The sequence below is a fragment of the Alexandromys fortis genome, unplaced genomic scaffold, assembly GCF_014885135.2.
Source record: "Alexandromys fortis isolate MF-2015 unplaced genomic scaffold, M_Fortis_MF-2015_v1.1 scaffold_221, whole genome shotgun sequence".
NCBI lineage: Eukaryota > Metazoa > Chordata > Mammalia > Rodentia > Cricetidae > Alexandromys > Alexandromys fortis.
The window spans coordinates 2,092,283-2,117,041 of record NW_026068096.1 but is presented as its reverse complement, the minus strand read 5'-3'; the positions used below and the strand labels follow the sequence as shown (position 1 = coordinate 2,117,041).

The window sequence follows — 24,759 nt, the reverse complement described above, 5'->3', positions numbered from 1 at the left end:
CCTGATTGCTCTTTGGGCTGACGAGGGAGGGGGACTTGATTGGGGGAGGGGGAGGGAAAGGGGAGGCGGCGGGGGGGAAGAGACAGAAATCTTTAATAAATAAATATAAATAAATAAAATTAAAAAAAGATAAACTAAAAAAATCTTGAAAAGAAAGAAAGAAAGAAAGAAAGAAAGAAAGAAAGAAAGAAAGAAAGAAAGAAAGAAAGAAAGGCGTGCGCCACCACAGCCCTGCCAGCCCTGTGTCTGTGTATGGGGTAGGGGTGCATGTGAATGTGAGTGACCTCAGAAGCCAGACTTTGATCTCCCTGGAACTAGATTTACAGAGCTACCTGGCCTGCGTGTTTAGGACTCGGGTCCTCTGAAGAGCAGTCAGTGCTCTTAACCCCTGAACCATCTCCCCAGCCCCCCCACATTGTCCCCTCAAAGTCCAATCTCCAGCTGGCCCCCACCTCCTCAAGCTCCACAGGGCCAGGGATCCCAGCCAGTCTCTTACCACCCTGGTCTCTGGCAGCCACACTCTGAAAAAGCCAGGAATGTTGAGCATGCAAAATTGACAAGGGAGTGAGAGTGAGCAGGAAAGCCATTGTTGGAGCAAGACTACCTTCTGGAACTTTCCTGATGCTGTCAGCGAGGGAGCCAGGATGTCAGGTCTCCTGAGAAGGTTGAACCTCTGTGGAGAGGAGGGCTTCCTGTGGCACTAGAAGGACAATGGCGGGAAGGGGGGTCGGGCCCTGGACTTGCAGGGAAAGGGTAAGGACCGGAGGTGCCTGCCCCAAGTGCCACAGAGCACAACAGAGTCCTGCTGGCCCTTGGCCCTGCTGGGGATGGACAGCCCCCCCGGGCCACCAGCACTCCAGGCCCCCGTGTCCTCACTGTCTCTACTGTTTGTCCCTATATGTCTGGGCGTCTGCCACTGTATCTCTCTCTGTCTCTGTTTCTTAGTCTGATCTATGTCTGTCTTTCTCTGTCCTTGGTCATTCTCTGTCTGTCTGGTGTCATGTCATGTCTCTGACCCTGTCATCTGTGTCTTTCTGTCCTCTGTCTGTGTGTGTGTGTGTGTGTGATGTCTCTGTCCCTTTCTGTCTCTCTGCCTCTGTCCCCCTCTCTGTCTCTCTGTCTTTCTGTCTCTCTGTCTCTGGGCCCTCTGTTTCTCCAAGTCTCACCATTCCTCCTTCCCCTCTGGCCCTCCCAAAGCTTGTCCCCTCTACCCTGTGGCTCCGGCCCCTACCCTCTTCCCCACCAGGAACAGGGATGCTCCACTGCCCTGCAGGTGGGGTCAGAGCTGAGAAGAGGGTCCCCTGAGATCTTCAAGGAAACAGGGACCACGCCTGCAGCCCACTGCACCTCAGCCTGCCAGGCGCCTGCTGACCCCTTCCCACCTGGCCTTATTATAGCAGGAAGCCAGGTCAGGGTCTGGGAAGCAGCCCATTCACCAGGCCCACTGCCCCCCACCCGGGTTAAGGGCCCAGCTTCCCGGGAAGCGCCATGTCTTAGAGTCACCTTCCTGCACAGCTTCCGGACACTGGCTCACGCTGGGCAAGGAAGGGGGAGGGGAGGGACCCAGGCAGCCACAGTCCTGAGTCAACACACCTGAGCCTGCTGTGCGTTACTCTGTGTGTGTTTCAGTTTCTCTGTTGTGATACCAGCCTCCATCTGTCATACACCCTGCCACTGGTGCCTCAGTTTCTACTTCTGAGAAGATCCCGACAGTCTGCACGCTGGGTAGGGGTCAGGGGTTATGGCAGGAGCAAAGTCTCACCCTGTCTAGTTAGGGTCTCTGTTGCTGTGGCAAATACCATGACCAAAAGCAGCCTAGGAAGGAAAGGGCTTCCTTCAGCTCATACTCAGGCATTGCCCGCCATGAAGGGAAGCCAAGGCAGGCCCACGCAGCCGGAGCTGATGCATCGGCCATGGAGGGGTGCCGCCTACTGGACTGCTCCCCATGGCTTGCTCAGTTTGCTTCCTGATAGTATCCAGGACCACCTGCCCAGTCATGACTCCACTAACAATCATTAATCAAAATACACCCCCACAACCCAACTGGAATGTGACTGTCATCTTTAATCCCAGCACTCTGGAAGCAGAGGCAGGAGGATCTCTGTGAGCTTAAGGCCAGCCTGGTCTACAGAGAGAGTTCCAGGACAGCCAGGGCTACACAGAGAAACCCTGTTTCAAAAAACAAAACAGGGCTGGAGAGGTGGCTCAGAAGTTAGGAGCAATGGCTGCTCTTCCAGAGGTCCTGAGTTCAATTCCCAGCAACCACATGGTGGCTCACAACCATCTGTAATGAGATCTGGTGCCCTTTTCTGGCATGTGAACATACATGGAAGGAATGTTGTATATATAATAAATAAATAAATCTTTAAAAAAAAACAAGCAAACAAACAAACAAAAAATACCCACAAAGGGTTGCCTACAGGCCAATCTGGTGGGACATTTTTTTTCCCAAGTGAAATTCTCTCTTTCCAATGATGCTACTTATGTCAAGTCACAAAAGCCTTGGGTAAACACACTCCCCATGTGTCTGAAGACTTGGCCTCCACAGCGGCCAAGGAAGGCAGAGGGGGGAGGTGTGCCTCGGAGACGGGAGAGTACAGAGCAGAGGTGCAAAGGTCAGGAAGGACACAGGACTCTAGCTTTCTTCCTCTGCCTGCAGCACAGCCCTGGGGGTGCTGATACGCAGAGGGGTGTCCTCAATAAAGGCCTAGGCCAGGAGGGGATGATGGGAGGGACAGTGTGCCAGTCTCGGAGGAAGGCAGCAGAGAACTCTCAGAACTCCAACTCCACCTCCAGGCCCCGGATCTACCCCAAACAAATCCAAAGCAAGCCAGGCCCAGACCCCAGGCTCTGTTGGGAAGGACACAGCCTGGGGGTGACTGATGGTAGAACTCGGTCCCAGGAGAAACCCCCCACCCTGCTGCACGTGGCTGCAGGAGACCCCCATCATTCAGAACAGGCTGGGCGTCTCCGCCACCCTCGTGTGGCCACCTGTGGAAATGAAGGCAGAGCTCGAGTCTGCTGGGGCGGAGCAGTCTAGGATTGGCTAATTTCCATGCAATGCACTTGACCCACCGTGGTGACCCCAGCCTCCCCAGCCTCTAACCTCAGCCTTCCCGTCCATAAAACCGGGGTCTGGAAACTTCCCAGGCCTTTCCTACCCGTCTGTTCTGATTGTGTTCCCGGGTCCCTGCCTTCTGCGGTGTGGGGGTCGGGCTGGGAAAGCCCCCTGGGAAACTCCCACAGAATAGGGAGAAAGGGGAGGAGAGGCAGGGTCCCAAGACAGCGGGAAGCCGCCAGCGCGCTGCTATTTAAACCGCTTCCCCTGGCGGTCACAAGGCAGAGGGGACAGCATGGAGTCCATCCTGGCCCTCCTGCTAGCCCTGGCCATGGTGCCCTTCCAGCCTGGCGGTGGTGAGTGGGGATATGGGGAGGGGACTTTGAGAAATGAGCGGGTAGAAGTACAGGGGAAGGAGCTTTGGAGGTGCCAGGAAAGCCCAGGGCTTTGAGAGGTTGGTCTGGGGAAGTGGGGCTCTAGTTGTTCTCTATCCGGAGACCTGGGGCAGAGGGCTAGATTCCTGAGGTCTCAACCCAAGGTCAAGGGTCAGGACTGGAATCTGAGCCCAAGCTGCCCCAACATGGTTTTAATGCTGTTTTCCCTCAGGCCAGTCCCTCCATGTGGATCCCCCTGAGCCTGAGGTAGCCGTGGCCAGGGGCACATCCCTCCAGCTCACCTGCAGCCTGTCCTGTGACGAGGACATAGCCCGGGTGCAGTGGCGTGGACTGGACACCGACCTGGGCAATGTGCAGACCCTCCCTGGCAGCAGCATCCTCTCTATACACGGCATGCTGACAGACACGGGCACCCGTATGTGTGTGGGCTCCTGTGGGACCCGCACCCTCCAGCACCGCACGACGATCCTTGTGTATGGTGAGGCCCACTCTGACCTTCCGGGTGCCACCTACCCATGGGTATCAGGACCTTGCACCACACCAATGCCATCAGCCCCAGGTTCCCGCACCCAAGTCCTGCAGGCTGACGTATCCACCCTTCCTGTCCCAGATACCTAAGGCGCATAGTTGCACCATCACCCCAAACCTACCTACGCTGCCTGGCCCAGCCCTGACCTCTAAGCTCAACCCTGGGTCCCACCTGCCATTCACAGCCTTCCCAGACCAGCTGGTGGTGTCCCCAGAGACCCTTGCACCTGGACAGGACCGAGAAGTAGAAGTGACCTGCACAGCCCACAACATCTCAGGCCCAGACAGACTCTCCTTTGCCCTGCTACTGGGAAACCAGACACTGGAGGGTGTCCGGGCCCAGGAACCAGAGCAAGAAGAGGAGACACAGGAGGCCGAGGGCATGCCGCTGTTCCGAATGACACAGCGCTGGCTGTTACCCTCCCTGGAGACCCCTCCCCCTCCTGCCCTTTACTGCCAGGTCACCATGCAGCTGTTTAACCTAACGCTGACCCACAAGATGGAGCTTCCAGGTAAGCCCTCTGGGTTCCACCTGTCCCTAGGCTCAGCTGCTCTGGCCCTTGGACCAGGATTGCTTGTCCCCACCAGGAGATTCCCTGGTCCAAGCGCCAGAGCACAGTGTCTGCCCCGTGAGGCAACCAGAGAAAAGACTAATTCAAAAGATAAGGGCCTACTCTGTGCCAGCTCCAAAATGATATCCGCACCCTTTTCTGTTCCCAAGTGGTTGGCTTTGCCATGCTCAGACTGTCCTGAAAGACTAGGCTGGGGCCAGCGCTCAGTAGGTGCTTTATAAACACTGCACAGTAGACTCAAGGTAGGTTCCAGAACTCAGTAGGTCTTCTACAAATGCTGGCTGACATTTCGGCGGAGCTGGCACGCTATAGATGTTTATAAATACTGACCAGGTAGTCTCAGAAACCTGCACCCAGTAGGTGCTTTATAAACAGTGGCCTAGCCTTCAATCCCAGCACTAGTGAGGCAGAGACAGGTGGATCTCTGAGTTCGAGGTCAGCCTGGTCTACAGATCAAGTTCCAGGACAGCCAGGGCTACATGGAGAAACCCTATCTCAAAAAAACCAAAATAAGTAAACTATGCAGTGGCCTAGCAGACATATATAGGACCCGGTGCCCAGAAAGTTCTTTGTATCATCATCTCCTGGCCCCTGTGTCACTTGAGTGACAGGGGTGGGGAGTGGGTGGTGGCGCTGTGTCCCAATCCTGGGCTGCAGATGAAGGGCCCAGGGCTACAGGAAAAACATTCTGTTTACAGTCCTACAGAGCCAGACCTCACCAGAGCCCCCCACCACCACCTCTACCAAGCCCTACTTTGTGACCTCATCTCGCACTACTGAGACCAGCTCCACTGGGATCCCCAGCACAACCCTGCCGTCTACCCTTCCTCACTCCACACTTAGCCCCAGGACTCTGAACTCCACTGGAACCTGCCGTCCCGAGATCCACCAAGACCAGGAGGCCGGCTGGCAGCTCCTCTGTGAGGCGCGCTGTGGGCCTGGAGTGACTGTGCGCTGGACCCTGGCTCCTGGCGACCTGGCAGCCTACCACAAGAGGGAGGCCGGGGCCCAGGCATGGCTAAGCATGCCACCCCCAGGTCCCATTCCTGAGGGCTGGTTCCAGTGTCGCATGGACCCAGGGGGGCAGGTAGCCAGTCTGTATGTCTCCGGCCAGGTGGTCCCAAAAGCCTGTGAGTGCTGGGGCCCTGGGAGGGACAGACAAATGGGATTAAAATGCTACTTGAGGCCAGGCAGTGGTGACTTTAATCCCAGCACTCAGCAGTTCTAGGCCAGCCTGTTCTAGGCCAGCCTGTTCTACAAAGCAAGTTCCAGGACAGCCCAGGTTACACAGAGAAACCCTGTCTCAAATTAAAAAAAAAAAAAAAAACAAAACAAACAAAAGAGCCACAAGTTGGGGTAATTCTGTGCCATGCGTGCCTCAGTTTCCCCCTAAATTCTGTATGCTTTCCTGGCTGTGAGAGCACTTAGACTTCAAAGTACCTTGCAGACTAAGTTTTAGAGATGCAGAAATCCCGTGAAATAAATGGTAAAGAGGAGAGACATCTAGGGGCTGAGAGATGGTTCAGAGGTTGAGAGCACTGACTGTTCTTCCAGAGGTCCTGAGTTCAATTCCCAGCAACCACATGGTGGCTCACAGCCATCTGTAATGAGATCTAGTGCCAACTTCTGGCCTACCAGGACACATGCAGGCACAACATTGTATACATAATAAGTAAATAAATCTTAAAAAGAAAAGGCACCCAGAAAGGAGTTTTTGTTTTGTTTTTAGGGCTGGAGTGATGGCTTAGGGGTTGGGAGCACTGGCTGCTCTTCCATAGTTCAGATCCCAGCACCCACAGGGCTCACGGCCATCTGTGATGAGATCTGGCGCCCTCTTCTGCTGTGCAGACAGAAGGGTGCATACATAATAAATCTTTTTAAAAACTTTTTTAGTGTTGATTTCACATAGCAGAGGCTGGCCTCAAACTTGCTGTGTAGCTGAAGGCAACCCTGACCCTCCTGCCCCCACACGCATCAGTACGCCTGTTTTAATGGCTGAATTTTACAACACGGGAATTTAATTACACGGGAAGTCCACTTTTAAACTGTAGGAGCCTATGCACAATGGGGCCTCCAGGCGCCAGGCCTGATCACGGTCTTTCTTCTACTCTTTCAGCCTCCGTCATCACCCTATGGATTGGCAGCTTGGTGTTGGGACTGCTTGCACTGGCCTTCCTTGCCTACCGCCTGTGGAAATGCTACCCACCAAGTCCTCACCCGGACACCAGCTCGTGCACCCTCCTATGATGCTCGACTGTGCCAGACTAAGGGGGCCAGAGGATGACCAGCTGCTAGGTTTGGAGTAGTCAGGATGACAGAGTGTGCCTTTCCTTGGTGGTCAGCACATCTACAAGCTCCTTCCAGTTTTCTGGCCCAGAACAGAATAAAGGCTCCATGTCTGGCCACTGGTGTGTCCTGTCGTACTGTGAAAAATATAGAAGCTTTGCACGTGTCTCAGCCCTACACCCGGGTCCATTGAAACAGGCCCACATCCCAGTCTGTCATCTTTGGTAGGCCCAAGCAGGACGTGAGAGGATGCGAGGCTAGGTAACGCCCGTGCTTCATAAGAGTAACTAAGGAGGTACCCGATGGCCTGAAAAAAGTCCTGGGGGTAGGGTTAGCCTGGGCAAACACCAAGATGGAGTGTGGCTGATGTCGCAGGGTAGGTGTGTGGGCTCACGCGGATTCATGAAATGAAGACCCAGAGACACTTGAGAATGAACTTGGTCCAGGGGTCCCCAGCCTTGGTGGAATGAAGCACCTTCCCTTTGCCCAGGGCATTTTTATTTTTTTTCCCATATTTACACTTTAATCAGTTGATTTCCATATGTTCAAAACAACCTGAATGAAGCTTCCAAAAATACAATGCCCAGTGCAAATACCTGATTCAGGAGGTACCACAGTTTTTCCGGGATGCCCCCTAAGTTTTTGTTTTGTTTTGTTTTTCGAGACAGGCTTTCTCTGTCTAACAGTCCTAGCTGTCCTGGAACTAGCTCTCACGGACCAGGCTGGCCTTGAACTCACAGAGATTTGCCTGCCTCTGCCTCCCAAGTGGCCCCCTAATGTTTGCATAAGCTTTGTACCCATGGGAAACTCTCAGACAAGATTCACACGCGGCGACAAAGGGTATCTGTAACACAAAGGATGGATTAGTGCTGGGTGCAGACTCCAGAGCTAGGCCAGGCCAGCAGAATTCTGCAACGATGGGGTTAGGGGTGGGGGGTGGAGGTAACACACCATGCAAGGGTACTAAAAACCCACAGCAGTTCAGTTACAAGAGCAACCCCCTCTGGTGGTCAGAAAGGGGAACTAAAGTCTGGGGTAGGAAAGGGAATCCCGTGAAGTTTGCTAAAAGTGCAGGCCTGGTGGCAGTGGAGCACACCTTTTAATCCCAGCACACGGGAGGCGGAGGCAGGCGGATCTCTGTGAGTTCGAGGCCAGCCTGGTCTACAAGAGCTAGTTCTTCCAACACAGCTTCCAAAGCTACAGAGAAACCCTGTCTCAAAAAAAAAATAAAGTAACAGGGTCTGAATCCCGCTCGCAATTTTAGATTCCCGGTGGAAGAAGCGCATGCATGCTTGGTGGGGTTTCTCTGGTACCCAGGGAGACTGGTTGCTAGGAGACCATACTTATGAAGACTTGCCAACTACCAAGATGGCAAGCAATCGCACTTCAAGCCGGAAACCAAGCCCTTCCTAGAGGACCATATTGGAGTCTGGCAAGCTAGAAGCTAAGAGCTGCAGTCACGGAGTACCAGGAAAGACGTAAACGGAGAATACCAGTTAGGGCACAGGGGAAACGGTAGCCTGTGCCTGTCGCTGCCGAGACTCAGAGAGAACCCCCAACCCGCGCTGCCTCTGCCCTTAACAAAAATGGCCGCCCAAGAAGGGCGCTTTGTCGTGCTGTGAATTATGGCAGTGCTTCCGGTCCCACTGCCCTCGGCAAAGATGGCGACAGTAGAGAAGCGGCGGCCGGCAGTAGCACCAGCGGCCAATTTCGCGGACAGCGGCCGGACGTCGGTGTCTCAGGCGGCGGCCGCAGCCGAGAGCGAAGAGGACTTCCTCCGGCAGCTCGGCGTGACGGAGATGCTGCGCGCGGCCCTACTGAAGGTGCTGGAGACGCGGCCCGAAGAGCCCATCGCCTTCTTGGCGCACTACTTCGAGAACATGGGGCTGCGCTCGCCAACCAACGGCGGCGCCGGGGAGCCCCCGGGTCAGCTCCTCCTGCAGCAGCAGCGCCTGGGCCGCGCGCTGTGGCACCTTCGCCTGGCTCACCACTCGCAGAGGTGCGGACCGATGGCGGGCGGGGTGCCTGGACTACAGCTCCCGACAGGCCCCGCGCGGGCTCAACCCACCGCCGGCGCGGGGCATATCCGGGAGTAGTAGTCTGTCCTCTTTTCCCGGACCAGGTCCTTTTAGGGTGGTGTGGCGTCAGGATTACAGTTCCCGGCAGGCTTCGCTTAGATTTAGGCCGCTGTGAGCGCGGGGTATACTGGGACTTGTGGTTCTGGTAGGAAGTGTTGGGTGTTGTAGTCCATCTATAGCTGGCGCATTCAGTTGAGTATGATCTAGGGGTTTTTTACTTTTGAGCCTCGCAGCCGAGGGTTTTGGAGGTCAAGAAGCCAAGCGAGGACCTGGCTCAAAAAGCCATCCCTGCAGTTATAGCATAAATAGCTGCGGTGCTTGTCCAGGAAATTGTCAACCTGTGTACTGAGGCCCCACCCCGCAGTACAGTCCCGAGTTGCACCCGCAGAGCACAGGCTGGTCTAGAGCCAGATGGGAACCCTGCAGGAAGGCCTGCCTGGAGCTCGGCAGCTGATAGCGCTTCTGTACCCCAGTGGGAATAGTTCCTAGTGGAGAAGATGAATGAGGGACACTTTTCCATTGCGTAGTGGATGGGGAAGTTGATCAGTAGGTCTCATTAACCAGGGGTGGCAGCATGGAACCGGCTTTACAAAGGATGCGTACAGGACTCAAGATGTTGGGCAGCAGTGACCCCCGCTTTCCCGAAGAGTGAAAGTCCAGGGATCATACATTCCTGCCGGTTTCCTCTCAGAGTCCCAGAGACGCCAGAACAAGTAGGGCATGATATGAGTGAATCCGAGCAAAGCAGACTCCTCCGCGCCAGGGAAAAAGGTTCAATGTCCCCAGATGAAGGCCAGGAAGGGAAAGGTGGAGCAGGATGGGCCGATGTTGCAGGGAAAGGCGGGGAGGGGGCAGGGACGGTTGGATGGATACAGGCACAAAAGCTGGGAGATCCGTGTTTCTTTTTCTTTTTTTTTTTTTTTTTTTTTTTTTTGGTTTTTTGAGACAGGGTTTCTCTGTGGTTTTGGAGCCTGTCCTGGAACTAGCTCTTGTAGACCAGGCTGGTCTCGAACTCACAGAGATCCGCCTGCCTCTGCCTCCCAAGTGCTGGGATTAAAGGCGTGTGCCACCACTGCCCGGCGAGACCCGTGTTTCTGCAAGGTTGCTGGCCACTTGGTGAGGAGCCCAAGAAAAAAGGTGGACAGAGTCTACAACTGAGATGGCAATGCGGGGTGTGGCAGGCTTTCTTCTGGGCCACCAGTCAGCTCCCAGATCATCACCTGAGACTTAACATTAGTTGTGAGCTCTTGACCTAGGCTTAGGCTCATTTCTTGCTCGCTCTTACAACCTCACCTGGTTTTCATCTGTGTTTTACCTTTCTCATTCTGTTTACCTTCCTTCCCAGCTTCCTCCACGGCTGGCTGGCTTCTGCCTCCAGTCCCGCCCCCACCCCACCCCTTGCTCTCTTGTCTCTCCTTCCTAAATTCCTCCCCTATTCTCTCTGCCCAGCAACCTAGCTATTGGCCTCAGGTGTCTTAGGCAGGCAAAGCAACACATCTTTACTACACCGTTTAATGCAGCAGAAAGAAATGTAACACATGTGCCTAGTTCAGTTAATGTCCCACAACAGAAACAAATGTAGCACATCTTCACAGAGATAAAATAATATCCTGCAACACTTCAGCAGAAAAGCAGGCACACAGGTCTGCACCCTGAGGTGCCCCAGGGAAGGAGGGACCAGGAACAGACTGCTTCCTGGGGCGTCTGTCTAGAAGAGACTCTCCCAGGGGTAAAAAGCAGTCAACTTAGTAATTTAAAAGAGGAACATTGTGAGTTTAGGTCAGTCCCACTTGAGGATCTGGGCCAGGTTTGTGACACATGACCTCTGTGTCCTCCAGCCACTGAGAGCTTGCTTTCCGTCCTCTGACGTGGCCTCCCCTTAACCTGAAACCATGAAAACTGTGGGTTTACCACATTCTGAGGTTTGTGGACATGAACTTGGGGTCACTGCTCACCCCAGAACCTAGTGTTATACCACTGAGTGTCAGCAGCTCAGGACAGCAGGGGACATGGAATGGAGCCAAGCCACAGCTGTGTCCCTGCCTGGTGTCACAAAGCAAGGCCTCACTTCCTCCCCAGAAGCCGCCATCACTGCTCTCCACTTCAGACCCCCTGACTGATATCTACCTGACCCACCACCCATGTAGCCCCTGCTACGTCCCTGGAGCTGAGGGGCTGTCCCCATCAGGTGCCTCCCCACCAGCCTGTGAGACCACTTAAGGTTACCCTGGAAGACAGCTGAAGCCTTGGCCACCAGGGGCCAAGCCAGGAGTCAGACCCATGGGACGAAACCTCTGCTACCTTCCTGGCTACTGTGCTGCTAATAACGGTGGCTGGGGGAGGGACACTGACTATACCATCCCTAGGCTATTAGGGAGTCATTTTTAGGGCTCTCTTGGGGCTCTTTTGATCAAGTACAACTTCGAAATGAAGGATGACCCCATGTAAGCATCCCCTCAACTACAGCCATTCTCCACGAGGCTCCCCAGATCCTGCAGGACACTGAAGAGCATCCCTGCCTCCAGCCCTCAAAGATCAAAGAGCCGAGATCTCTGAATGTAGAGAGCTGGAACAGGGGCATATACATCATCCAACCCCGACCCTGGGAAAGCCACTGGCAGGAGGGAGGAGCTTCTGCTGCCTGTGCAGAGTGCTAAGCACTCGGCAGACAGAACTGCACAGTGGAGCATCAGCCGTGCTTTCCCAGTGCCAGAGCTGTCACCTTCTCTCTGCCCCCACCACCTGTCAGTGACTCAGTGTGGATCCCTCTCCCGTGCCAGCACAAGATCACATCCATCCTCCCAAAACTCTGGAGCTGCAGAATTGAGGTTTGCATTCCTCAGGTAAGCAGAGCTAGGCTCACAGAGGCAGCAGCATCAGAAACTCAATGACCCTGGGAGGCAGTACTGGACCTGGGCCAGGAACCAAGGAAGGATCCAGGCCCTGTACCCTTGGAGGTCACTGCCAGAGAAGGCAGACTCAGGGCAAGAGAGCTAGTGGCTGTGTGTCAACCGGTGTATCAGTCAGGAAGAGCTATTTGTGTTGCTATAACAAACAGCCCCAGCATCTCCGTGGCTCTTAACACAGATGGCGTTCTGCTAAGTGACCTTTACAAAAGACACACACTCTATTCTTTGAGCATCTGCAGCTGACTAGGATTTATGAACACCTGCTACATGAAGGTCTCTAAAAGGTGAAGCATCCAAGAAATCAGGATGGAGCAGACCACCCCTCACTGTGAAGCTGAGCCATGCAAGGACCAGAGTAAGGTCCACTGTAAGGCAGTTACTCTCTGGGTCCTGCAGTCTTCTGACTCAGAGCCTCAATTTGTGATCCACAAGGAGGGACCCCATCCTGAGGTCAGGGAAGGAACCACCTGACCCAGCACACCCTCTTCCCACTAGCTCTTAGTTGAGAATGTGGCCTAGCCACAGGTCCGTGTCAGAACTGGCTAGCTACATCATGTTTCAATAAAACTTTATTTACAAGTCATGGTGACTGAGGCAGGGAGATCATGGGCACAAGGCTCATGTGTCAGCTGAGATCCTGCTTCAAAATAAACGACTGGCTTGCCACAGACAGCATGGCTGCTTGAAGACTTCACAGCAAGGCTTAGGTGTGTACACGATGGCACCCCCCACCATGTCCCGTGGATACAGTGAATGACCCCTTCACAGATACCCCGGCACGTCTTCAGGCTGGTTGAATGGGCACTTACTACATGCATACTGTGTGTTGGGATGGGGTCCAGCTGGCAGAACGCTCACTCAGCATGCATGAGCCACTGGCACCACATAAACTGGACGTGGTGCACTTAGGAGGTGGAAGCAGGAGGATCGGGAATTCAAGGTCCGTCTGGGCTACATGAGACTGTGTCTCAAACAGAAACCCCAACGGCTTGTCCGGAAAAGGTGCTTGCTAAATTTTGACAACCTGAATTCTTTTAGTTGCTGGAAGCCATGTGAAGAAGGAAGGGACCTAACTCTACAGAGTGCTCTCTGACCACTCACACATCACAGATAAATGTGCATGCTTATGACTAATAATCAATTGGCTTTACTAGAAGGTCTCACTCCAGCCGGGCAGTGGTGGCGCACGCCTTTAATCCCAGCACTCCGCCTTTAATCCCAGCACTCGGGAGGCAGAGGCAGGCGGATCTCTGTGAGTTGGAGACCAGCCTGGTCTACAAGAGCTAGTTCCAGGACAGGCTCCAAAACCACAGAGAAACCCTGTCTCGAAAAAAACAAAAAACAAACAAACAAAAAAAAAAAAAAAAAAAACAAGAAGGTCTCACTCTGTAGACCAGGCTGACCTCGAACTCACAAAGGTCCTCCTGCCCCTGCCTCCCGAGTGCTGGGCTTAGAAGATGGCCCACTTATATCTATGGCTGTTTTGCCTGCATGTATGTCTGCACCATGTGTATGCCTGGTGCCTCGGAGGCCAGAGAGGGCATCAGACCCCTGGAATTTGAGTTCCAGATGGTTGTGAGCTGCCATGTGCTGTTGGAAATCAACCCAGATCCTCTGCAAGAGCAGGCCCACAGACCGAACCTCTCTGCAGCCCCTTAAATAAATTTTAAGAAAGCAAACACTTGGGGGTTCCTCGACCCCTGGAGGCGCAGACAATGAGTGGGATTGCTGGGGTGCGGGGAGGTCTGGAATGACTCCAGGTGGCCGGCCATACTGGGGGCTTCCTGATACCCCATTATCCCCACAGGACAGCCTTCAACAACAACGTGAGTGTGGCCTACGAGTGTTTGAGCGCCAGTGGTCGCAAAAAGAAGCCAGGACTGGACGGGCGCACCTACAGTGAGCTGCTGAAGCGTGTGTGCAGGGACGGCGGGGCACCCGAGGAGGTAGTGGCGCCGCTTCTGCGCAAGATCCAGTGCCGGGACCACGAGGCTGTGCCACTGGGCATCTTCCGGGCCGGCATGTTGTCATGCTTCGTGCTGTTGGAGTTCGTGGCGCGAGCCAGCGCCCTCTTTCAGCTTCTGGAGGACCCAGGCCTGGCAGTGGCCGATAGGCGAGTGGGCCAGGCCGTACTGGACACGCTCGAGGGCGCGCTGGGCACAGGAGACCTGGCGGCAGCGCCCACACACTACCTAGAGGCCGGTTCCCGCTTTGGCCCCGACAGTCTGGCACGTGCCCTGGACAGGGCAGCAACAGGACGGCGGCCCAGCGTGCCCATGGCCCGAGAGGAGTTCCTGGAGAAGGCTGCAGCCCTCTTCATTGCCAAGGTCAAGCCTGTGGGTTGAGCCCAGAATGTATGCACGCCCTGCCACCTCGCAGGGAGGGCGAGGACTAGGGACCTGCAAACTGGTGTCCCGGTTTCCTGCACAGGGCCCTCGCCCAGGGAGGGGACCAGCATCTACAGTTCAGTCCCCTCTGTTTTGGCCTGTCTTCCATACTCACAGAAATAAAATCTGAAAAGACCCCCCCGGTCTTGCTAGTCGCCTGTGTGCAGCTCCTCGACCAAGCACTGCCATCCCCCAAGGTCCCTCCAGACTACCAAAGATGAAGGGATCATTGGGAGGATTTCTTAGGGTCCTCCCATTTCTGCCGATGTCAGGACTTTTGGCAGGCTTTCTTAGACTAACAGCCCCCACTCACGACACAGACTTACTGTTAATTATGAGCGCTCGTCCTTAGCTTGGTTGTTTCTAGTTAGCTCTTCCTTTAACTTAGATTAGCCCGTTCCTCCTATCTATGAGCCGCCCGTCTATGAGTTTTCCTTATCTGCTACCGTCTGACTGGCTCCCCTTTTCTCTCGGCCTGCCAGCCACACCTAACCCTCCTCTGCCTAGCTATTGGCCATTCAGCTTTTTATTAGAACAATCAGGTGCCTTAGGCAGACAAGGTAAAACATCAACACATCTTTAGGCAGCTGAACAATTATTCTGCAACACAAAGATGCTAAGTATCTTTCCATAGTTAAATATTCTAGCAGCAAGGACTCTCCACCCTTAAGGTCCTCCCGGGAGGATTCCAGGCGGGGAGGATTCTAGGCGGGTCTCCACCCCTGACCACGCCCCCAGACCGTAACTGGTGTGGTGCCAGGAGGTGGAAAAGGGGGCGGGCCCTTGCTCAGGAAGTTGTGGGTTGAGATGCACGGGCCTCTGCTCATTGTCTGTCACCCCCAACCTCCACCCATCCATGCTCTGTTCAGTGCACCCTGCTCCAACCAAATCCTGGAGGATAGCCTTCTTGACCTAGCAGAGGACATGTGGTTCTCATGCCTGTCACTCCTGTGTCCTGTCTCCTACATGCCTAGTGAGCTCCCAGGGGAATGGAGTGAGGGCACTGAGGAAGTTTCTGGATCTCTCATTTAGTCAGTGTTGATTGACTTGCGTCCCAGAAATGCTGAGAGATGGAGCAGGTCCAGCCTGTCTCTTGTCAGTCATGGGATTCAGAGAGCATCAGTGCGGCTGGGCAACTTGAGGCAGGAGTCCACGAGTTCAAGCCAGCCTAGGCAACTTAGTGAGACCTCTCAAAATACAAAGGGTGGGTGAGGTGACACTTGCCACCAAACTGACCTGAGTTCAATTGGTGGAAGGACAGCTCTGATTCCTGCAAGCTGTCCTCTGACTGACTCACACACACACACACACACACACACACACACACATCCAAAAAGAAAAACTCCAAGAGAGCTGAGGACCTGGCTAAGGAATAGAGCCTCTGCCTAGAATCTCCCAATGAGGTACTGACTGCATAGTCAGGGTGGAGCCCCTGTTCAGAACTCCTTAGCTACAGAGCAAGTTCAAGGCCAGCCTGGGCTACCTAAGGCTGGGAAACACTAAAGGAGCTGAAGTCAGACCGCCTCAGGCTGAGTTCAGCAATGTGGAACCGACTCACACTGGATGTGACAAGAACATAATGGTGTGCCGGCCTGATCTCGCGTGAAGAAGCCAGAGGCCTGCACCTGCATTCCTCAATGGCTCCTCCTCCTATTCCTGACAGAGGGGTTCTCATTTCCACTAGGCTGGCTGGCCAGTGAGTCCCAGGGATCCTCCTGCCTCTGCTGGGGTTACAGACCTGTGCCACCACACCTGACTCTTACCAGATGCTAAGGATCCGAACCCAGATTTTCATGCCGAGCCTTCGCCTTGGCTCCATGACTCATTTTTTCTTTTTCTGTTTCTTGTTTTGTTTCTCTGTGTAGACCTGGATGTCCAGGAACTCACTCTGTAGTCCAGGCTGGTTTCACAGAGACCCGCCTGCCTCTGCCTCCCAAGTGCTGGGGATTCAAATGTGCACCACCACCGCCCAGCTTTCATCCTGAAAGACCCCTGGGTGTGGGGAGACTCTCACTCAAGTCTCGGGATAACACGACCCCCCCCCCCAGTAACTCACAAGAGACCGTCCTTGCTGCAATCATGCGAGGTTTATTCGACAAGGACAAGACAGGAACCAGTGCACTGGGGAGTGCATAACCCACGCAGGGGAGGAGTTTGACCCCAGTAAGTGGGAGAAGGGGTTTTTAAGGGAAGAAACTACAGATCAGTAATCCAAAGGGGTAGGGAGGGCTTCATAGAAAATTCCAAAAATACCAATGATAATCACAAGGGGACAACTCCCTGTTTCTCAAGATTACAATCTTTACAAACTTTATCTTCAGCTAGTTCGTGAAACTGAACCGGTTAATTCTAGATTTCTGATTCTTCTCTCCCAGCTTAGATTTTTGCCTCTATTTTTTCCTGCTGGGGGGGGGGGTCTGGATTTATCCAGGTCTTTCAATCCCATGCTTCTTACAGATAAACAAAAACCTGGTTTTGACGGGACATATCATCCAAGGTAACCATGAATGTAAACTTGGTAGTTGACAAAAGGCCCAACTCAAGTGGCTCAACATAAAAACAAAAGAAAAAAGACACAGAAGTTCCCGTGCATGAAGTCAGGACGGCTGGACCCAGGATCACTAACAGAAACAGAGCCTGGTGGACACACTTGGCAACCCAGAATTTTAAGAGGCTGGAACAAAAGAATCACACATTCTAAAGCTACAGAGTTAAAAGTCAGTCTCCGTACTATTGAGAAACTCTGTCTCAAAAGTCAACGAATGCCCTGGGTGGCAGCTGCAGGGCACGCCTTTAATCCCAGCACTTGGGAGGAAGAGGCAGGCAGATCTCTGTGAGTTCAAGGCCAGCCTGGTCTACAGAGGGAATTCCACTGGGGCTACACAAAGAAACCCTGTCTCCACCAAATAATAAATAAATAAACACAAAAGTCTCAGAAGCACACTATCCTCAGCTTCTCCCTCCTGGGAGGTCTCAGCTTTCCACAACAGGGCAAGAGTGGTCCTGTTACCTGCCAAGCCCACTCTGAGGAAATGCCCAGGGCCAAGGGTTCTCATGAGCCACCCCTGTAGCTTGGGGTAGGGATCTGATTGCTCCTGGCTTTGAGGCCTGGACTGTCCTGATCAGACAGTCTCTGAGACTAGGGACTTGGGGTCATGATATCCATGTGTGAACACGTAGGAGAGAAGTGAGGAGACCCCAGTCGCCAGAGGCCAACACCCAGCATTCAGGATGTCTATGTGCCCAGATGCAGGCTCACTTGGAGCCATGGAGGAAGGGAGCAAGGGAGGGAGGGAACCCTGTCCCTCTGTCCATCAGGGCTTCCCAGTGTAGGCTGTGGGAGTGGCATCCCAGGCACACTAAGAGGAAAGCCTGGGCTATTTACTATGAGCTGACAACTAGTGACACTAAGTCTGAGACCGGCAAGAGAAGCAGAGAACACCAGGAGCCCTCGGGAGAGCAAAGCCCGAGAACCCAGAGTCTCCAGGGGGAGGACAGCCAAGGCCTGGCTCTGCTGCACGTGAAGTGTGGCCACATCAACCAGCCCCACCTTTGACGCTGTTTCCCTGTCCCCAAACCGGTCTACCTGCTATCCCCAACCAGGACAGGATGTTGGAGCACCTGTAGGTGTTGCTGCAGGAATGCCCACAGGCAAGGTGAGTCACCTGACTACCCTGAGCCAGAACCACCCACCCCTAGAGGTCACAAGTACACCAGGCACACCCTCCAGCAAGGTTTAACTACGTTGCCACCCCCAACTCTCAAAGATCCAGGCGTGGAGTGTAGGTGTGGGCACGGGACAACCACAGGGACTTTGCTCGTCTGTTCCCGCTCCTATAACCTCCCACTGCGTATCCACTGATTTCCGGTCTGTTTAAGCAGCACTAAGGTGTGGTCAAAGGTCAGCCTGGCATGAGAGTCTAGCGCCGGGATTCAGATTCCCTCTTGAAAGCCAGGCCTGCGGGCCCATAGTCGTCAACGGCCCTCCTAACCGAGCCCGCAGAGACCACAGCTTCAGGTGTGTGTTAAGGGGGGGTGGGGGGTAACAAAGTGGATCCTACTCCGCCCCATTCAAGCCACGCCCAATTACCCGCCCATAGCCACACCCCCAGGACGTCACAAAAAAGGCGCCCCAAAGCTGCAGCTACAGGGCTGCACTGCTCAGCCCTGCCCTGCCCGCCACCCCGCACCCAGGCATCCGCGGAGCTCTTCCGCCGGAGGCGACGGCGGCCTCCGGGGATTCGGAAACGCAAGGCGCCTGCGCGGCAGGGCGGGGAAAGAAGACTACAGTTCCCGGCGTGCCCCGCAGGCGGGCGCGCAGACACATTCCGAACCCGGTGGAGGCGTCGCACAGGCGCATTCTAGACCCGGCAGTGGCGCGCAGGCGTATTTCTGACTCGGTAGCAGCGGTGCGCAGGCGCATTCGAGGACCGGGTGTGGCACGCAGGCGCATTCCAGGACCGAAGAAGGCACGCAGGCGCATTTGGGGGGCCGGAATCGGTGCGCAGGCGCATCCGAGACCCGGTGGCTGCGGCGCGCAGGCGCATTCGACGCTTTCGGCGCGGGCCGGGCCGGGCCGAAGCAAGCGCCGGGCGGGCAGCGGCGCCAGAGCGAGTGGAGCCTTCGGGGTCCCCGGGTGGCGGCGGCGGCGGTGCAGAGGAGGAAGGCGGCGGCTCTCCCCCTGCCGGCGCGCGACCCGGTCCGTCCCGCGAGCTTGCGCCGGTCCCGCGGCCCGGCCCGGCCCCGGGCCCCTCCACCGCCGCCGCCGCCACCGTCATGGCCAGGCAGCTGGTGCCCAGCTCGCAGAAGGCGCTGCTGCTGGAGCTGAAGGGGCTGCAGGAGGAGCCGGTGGAGGGCTTCCGGGTGACGCTGGTGGACGAGGGCGACCTGTACAACTGGGAGGTAGCCATCTTCGGGCCCCCCAACACCTACTACGAGGGCGGCTACTTCAAGGTGAGACGGGCCTCAGTTTCCCCTTTGTACCCTCTCGCCCTCGGGTTGTCTCAGACCCTGAGTGCAAGGCGGGCCCTCCTTTCTTGTTGAGCACCTGCTGACCTAGCCCCCGGATCTGGTCTCCCTGGACTGTCCTCCAACAGAGGACCGGGGGCAACCAATGACTGGCCTGTCCCCAGGCTGTTCTGCACTCGACCAAGCATGTCCCCAAATTGTCCCGACTTCTCCCAGCATGCTCTAGTGAAGGGGATCCCCAGGGGCAACTGCGACTTTTTTGTCCCCAGGCAGGCCCCTTACAGGACACAGGAGATTTCGAAACCCCCTGCCGGCAAGCATGTTTTCCTCTAGGCTGTCCTCATCCCGGGACATAAAGAACCAGGGGCACTCGAGACGCAGAGGCAGGCAGATCTCTGTGAGTTCGAGGCCAGGCTGGTCTTACAGAGCTAGTTCCAGGACAGGCTCCAAAACTACAGAGAAACCCTGTCTTGTGGGGGGGGGGGAGCCAGGGGCAGCTGCTGCCTGGCATCCCCAGGCAGTCCACCACTCTGGAACACAAACTCTCAGAGACAGCTGCTTGCTGGCATGTCCTCAGGCTGTTCCCCGCTCCAGGACACAGGACCAGGGGTAGCTGCTGGCTGGTGTGTCCCCAGGGAAGGGATGTACAGCCTGGACGCCACCTGCTCCAGTTCCAGCAGAGGCCCTGACAGGGCTTTGGCAGCCATGCCTACTTGGACAGCAACCATCTTTAGCCATAGCCAGGCTTTCTGTAATACATTCCAAGAGGACAGTGCAGGCAGGGGCCGACCTACCCACCTCGATCTTCAGAGTCGCAACCTGGATTCCTGCCCAGGCCTCTGCCTCCTAGAGCTCTCTGCTGGCCCCGGGGCTGCCTTTCTCAGATTCCACAAAGCAGGTAGCTTCTTGGAGGCCTAGTTTTGCCTTGCAGGCAGTGTCATCTGCCCTCTGGTGGCTTAAGGCTCAATGCACCCGATGTTGCCAAGTGTAGGGATCCACATCAGTGCAGTTGGACCATCCTGCCTGCTGTGGACTGGAACTCCTAGCAAACTCGATCTTGTTCAAGGGCCAAGAGGAGCACGGTGAGGACTAGGTGGATGCACAGATCCTAGCCAGCCCAGGTCCCAGTTGTAGGTCCTGTGTCCTCACCCTTCCTGGGCAGTAACTGGGACTGTGGTAGTCTACTCCGCCAGGGTAACTTGAGAGTCAGAGTTCTAGGGTGCAGCATATGGAGAATGGGAGATGTGTGGGTGCCCTTGTCTCCCACCCTGGACTGCGGTCTGGACTGGGAAGCCTCTGAGCTATCCAGATGCTATTAATACCTCCTGGAGTCTCCACTGCATGGACACCTGAGCTGCTCCCCACCTGTAAAGGATGGTGGGTTGGGCCTCCTAGGCTCGCATTATTCTAAGTACAGCTTGGGAAGAGGCTCTGCAGGATGTCAGTCAGATTTGCCAGCGTAGGTGCCTCCTATGTGCTGTGGGTGGTTAAGACATAGAGCCCCTCTGAGGGGAGCTGTTAAGAGCTTCCTCTGGACGGCCAGCCTGTCTGTGTTGAATGGGACTGTCCAGGAATGGGTGGGAGCTTTTCCGATGCTGAGCCTCCCTTTGCTCAGTTTTTTGAGACAGGGTTTCTCTGTAGCTTTGGAGCTCTTGTAGACCAGGCTGCCCTAGAACTCACAGAGATCCGCCTGTCTCTGCCTCCTGAGTGCTGGGATTAAAGGCGTGTGCCACCACTGCCCTACCTGTTTGCTCATTTTTAAAAAGCATCTGGAGTCATAGAAGTGACAGGTTCTGTTCCCCTCTCGGCTGTCCTGAGGGGAGCAGGGCTAGAAACTGCGCACTAGGTTTGTTTATATCTGGTCCAATTGGAAGGAGCGGTGGGGCAGAGCCTCCAGCTTGAAATACTGGCTAGCTCTGAGGTCACAGATCACTGCTCTTTAAGTGTTTGTTCTCCTTGCCCAGGGGACACTCCAGAGACTGCCCTAGGGGAGCCCCAAAACTAGGGCAAATGTCAGGCCTTTCTCCTCTACCAGACTAGAGTCTGCAGGGCAGTGGGGAGGGTGAGCCTGAGCCATAAACAGCTGCTCTGGCCAGGCGGGTGGCTCCCCTGAGCCTGGGCTGTGCTGGTGGGAGACCTACTGATGCATTCCCTGGCTGGCCCACAGCGGGTAGCTGTCACTCTGTCTTTCCTCACCTGGATGCCAGGGCACAGAGACAGGTGACCTGTCACAGACACTATTCATCCTCTGGGCACAGCGCCTAATGCAGGTGCTTAGTGGACTGCCATTTCTGACACCTGCAGGCTCGCCTCAAGTTCCCCATCGATTACCCATATTCCCCACCAGCCTTCCGGTTCCTCACCAAGATGTGGCACCCCAACATTTATGAGGTAAGTAAGTCACTACCAGCACTACAGATGCGTACCTCTGGTACACCCCACCACACACACCTTTTGCCACCTTTCCGCTCACCCCACAGCTCATCTGATCCTGTTACCTTTGCAGACAGGGGACGTGTGCATCTCCATCCTCCATCCCCCAGTTGACGACCCTCAGAGTGGGGAGCTGCCCTCAGAGCGGTGGAACCCCACACAGAATGTCAGGTGAGAACTGCATGTGTCCTTGCACCTTGGGTACCCCGAGACACCCTGCACCCTGTCCTTCGTTGCTCCACCAGTCAGGGGTTCCCAGGGTCTCCGGGCAACTGAGCTTGTCCCACGGCCCCACAGGACCATCCTCCTGAGTGTGATCTCCCTGCTGAATGAGCCCAACACCTTCTCGCCCGCCAATGTGGATGCCTCGGTGATGTATAGAAAGTGGAAGGAGAGCAAGGGAAAGGACCGGGAGTACACGGACATCATCCGGTGAGTGCCAGTACCAGCCAGGACAGCTGCTGGGTCTCTACAGAGATGCTACTTGCTGTAGTCTGTGTGCCCCGCCCAGAGCACTGACTCATCCCTCGGCTTACCTCCGGCTTACCTCCATGGGTGACGAGAGCACTCTATGCCACAGTCCTCACTGTTGGTGTGAGCCCTTCTGTGAGGGGGAGGTCACACCCACCATGAGCCACGTCCATCTCCGTCATCAGCTTTTAGCTTGTTCCTGGCTTGTTCGGGGATCAGGTGGTCTCCATTGCACCCCTAAAGCTGGTTGTGGAATTGAACTTGCAGGATTCTAGGCTAATGTCAAGCCCTGCAGCTTCTCGGCCCTGCTGAGTGTCCACACAGGTACCCACATTTCCGGTCACTTGACTTCTCTGTTTTCTGAGACAGGCTTTCCTAGAACCCCATGTTCTCCTCCTCAAGTTCCCTCCTGATGCCAGGATGACAAAACACCTCATAGGCAGCAGTCTCCGCCTTAGCACTCACCCAGGAGGACGGGTGCTTGTCCGCATACCCAAGCACGCAGGCCTATGTTGTGCCCAGGCCTATCAGCAGGTATGCTGAGCAAGCCGTACATGTCGGCCTGGGCCATGGACAGGGCGAGCACCGCCCAGCGGGACCCCTGTGCCTTGTCCTGCAGAAGGCAGGCCTAGCTTCTCAGAATTGACATGGACTATAGCTTGGTGGTCAGTGCTGGTCCAGCAAGACCCTGGATAGGGGTCTTTAACAGATCAGAACAGAACGTACCTTTGCTTCTCCTCCTGTGTGGAGGAATTAGTTACATCGGCAGGTCTGAGTGCTGAGGATGGTCTGGAAGTCCCTGCAGCCCTGTCCCCTGCTGCTCAGGCTGCCTGCAGCTCACTACCCTCTTGCCATCCCCAGCTGGGAAGAAGGCAAGCAGCCCTGTGGGGTTTCTTTTCTGTTTGTTTGTTTGTTTGTTTGGGTTTTTTGTTTGTTTGTTTTTTTGTTTGTTTGTTTTTTCGAGACAGGGTTTCTCTGTGGTTTTGGAGCCAGTCCTGGAACTAGCTCTTGTAGACCAGGCTGGTATCCAACTCACAGAGATCCGCCTGCCTCCCGAGTGCTGGGATTAAAGGCGTGCGCCACCACCGCCCGGCCTTTTCTCGGTTTTTTAGACAAAGTTTTCCTTTGTAGCCCTGGCTGTCCTGGAACTAGCTGACCTTGAACTCAGATCCCAGCTCTGCCTCCTGAGTGGTGGGATTAAAGGCATGTGCCACCACCAGCAGCTTAGGTACAGCCTGGTTTTGTGGGCTGTTCTGTCATTTGTAACTGTTTTAAGCTTGAGGTCACCTTGGGCACACTAAGCCCTTCCTGTCACCCACTTCCGGTCAGCCTGGCAGTTGGGTCTTGGTGTGTCTGATGGGCTGCACCGGACTCTGTCCTGCACGGAGCACCCCTGGGCACAGGCGCCAGTGGAGGCTTTGGATCTGGTCTGTTCACTGCAGGTCTCCTGCCTCCTGGCAGCCTTTGGCCCAGTTCTCCTGGCTGCTTCCATGCTGCCCCTGTCCCAGAGCAGATACCCCAGGCTGTTTTTACCAGTCTGACTCCAGGAGCCACTTCCTATGACCACGAGGAGGCCGTGCTGCTCCTGGGTTCCAACCTGAGAGCCAGTGTGAGACAGGTCCTCCAACAGTGTCTTCTCAGTCCAGCGTCTGCCCTACTCTTCACCTCTCCCATTGGGACCTGCACCCTGAGGGTGGCCTGACCCTGGGGGAACCTGAGGCTCTGGTCCAGGCTGATTTCTTTTTCCTGTTGGTTTTTTTTTTTTTTAAGGTGTATTTATTATGTACATAGTGTTCTGCATGCTGAAGAGGGCGCCAGATCTTCTCATTACAGATGGTTGTAGATGGTTGTGAGCCACCATGTGGTTGCTGGGAATTGAACTCAGGACCTTTGGAAGAGCAGCCAGTGCTCTTACCCTCTGAGCCATCTCTCCAGCCCCCCTACCCTGGCTTGATTTCTTTAGTCACTGCCCCTGTGCCGGGACACTGGCTCTGCTGCTCCAGAGTACAGCCAAGGCTGCTGCTGCCCCTGTCTCTTCCCCCAGGCCCGCCCTTCCTCAGTGCCTCGGCTGTTTGCTGTCAATGTGGTGTGTGGGTGGGTGCACGCACAGAAGCCAGGGACAAAGTGCTTTGTCACCTTCCCTGCAGGGCCTTTGCTTGCACAGTAGGTGCTTCTACTGCCTTGTCTCTCTGGCTCTGTGTATCATTTAAGACAGGTCCCGCTAACCCAGGCAGGCCCTAGACTCACAGCACTTCCTGCCTGTGTCCAGCACCTGGCTGTGGTTACTTCCTGTCTAGGGGCTGCTGTGAGCCACCTGTTGTGTCCTGGTCCCCTCCTCTCACCTGCTCCTCACCCTCCATCCATTGTTTTTGGAATCCCAGGATTCCTGGGCCGTGGCCTTACCTCCCCTGTCTCCCCAGGAAGCAGGTCTTTGGGACCAAGGTGGACGCAGAACGTGATGGCGTGAAGGTGCCTACCACACTGGCTGAGTACTGCGTGAAGACCAAGGCGCCGGCGCCCGACGAGGGCTCGGACCTCTTCTATGATGACTACTATGAGGACGGGGACGTGGAGGAGGCCGACAGCTGCTTTGGGGATGAAGAGGACGACTCTGGCACCGAGGAGTCCTGATCCGCGTCCCCGAAATAAACTTACAAATTTTACCTCAGCAGGA

The 24,759-nt window shown here is 55.3% G+C and overlaps 3 protein-coding genes across 4 annotated transcripts; all 3 read left to right on the top strand.

Moving 5' to 3' along the window:
* The first annotated feature begins 3,145 nt into the window (after nt 1-3,145).
* On the top strand, nt 3,146-6,936 carry Madcam1 (mucosal vascular addressin cell adhesion molecule 1). Its single transcript, XM_050123322.1, has 5 exons — nt 3,146-3,414; nt 3,665-3,931; nt 4,167-4,493; nt 5,252-5,683; nt 6,670-6,936. The coding sequence occupies exons 1-5, from the start codon at nt 3,354-3,356 to the stop codon at nt 6,798-6,800; spliced, it is 1,218 nt and encodes a 405-aa protein (XP_049979279.1). The 5' UTR covers nt 3,146-3,353; the 3' UTR covers nt 6,801-6,936.
* A 1,532-nt stretch (nt 6,937-8,468) lies between these two features.
* Tpgs1 (tubulin polyglutamylase complex subunit 1) lies at nt 8,469-14,349 on the top strand. Its single transcript, XM_050123330.1, has 2 exons — nt 8,469-8,838; nt 13,634-14,349. Exons 1-2 carry the CDS (start codon nt 8,501-8,503, stop codon nt 14,169-14,171), a joined length of 876 nt encoding a protein of 291 aa, XP_049979287.1. The 5' UTR covers nt 8,469-8,500; the 3' UTR covers nt 14,172-14,349.
* A 4,438-nt stretch (nt 14,350-18,787) lies between these two features.
* Nucleotides 18,788-24,756, top strand: Cdc34 (cell division cycle 34, ubiqiutin conjugating enzyme). Of its 2 annotated transcripts, none has more exons than XM_050123346.1 (5): nt 18,788-19,166; nt 21,486-21,572; nt 21,688-21,785; nt 21,912-22,046; nt 24,510-24,756. In XM_050123346.1, the coding sequence occupies exons 1-5, from the start codon at nt 18,990-18,992 to the stop codon at nt 24,550-24,552; spliced, it is 540 nt and encodes a 179-aa protein (XP_049979303.1). In that variant the 5' UTR covers nt 18,788-18,989; the 3' UTR covers nt 24,553-24,756. The 2 variants fall into 2 exon arrangements, with proteins under 2 accessions (XP_049979303.1, XP_049979302.1); XM_050123345.1 differs by having other exon boundaries at nt 18,792-19,166; nt 24,506-24,756.
* The last annotated feature ends 3 nt before the right edge of the window (nt 24,757-24,759 follow it).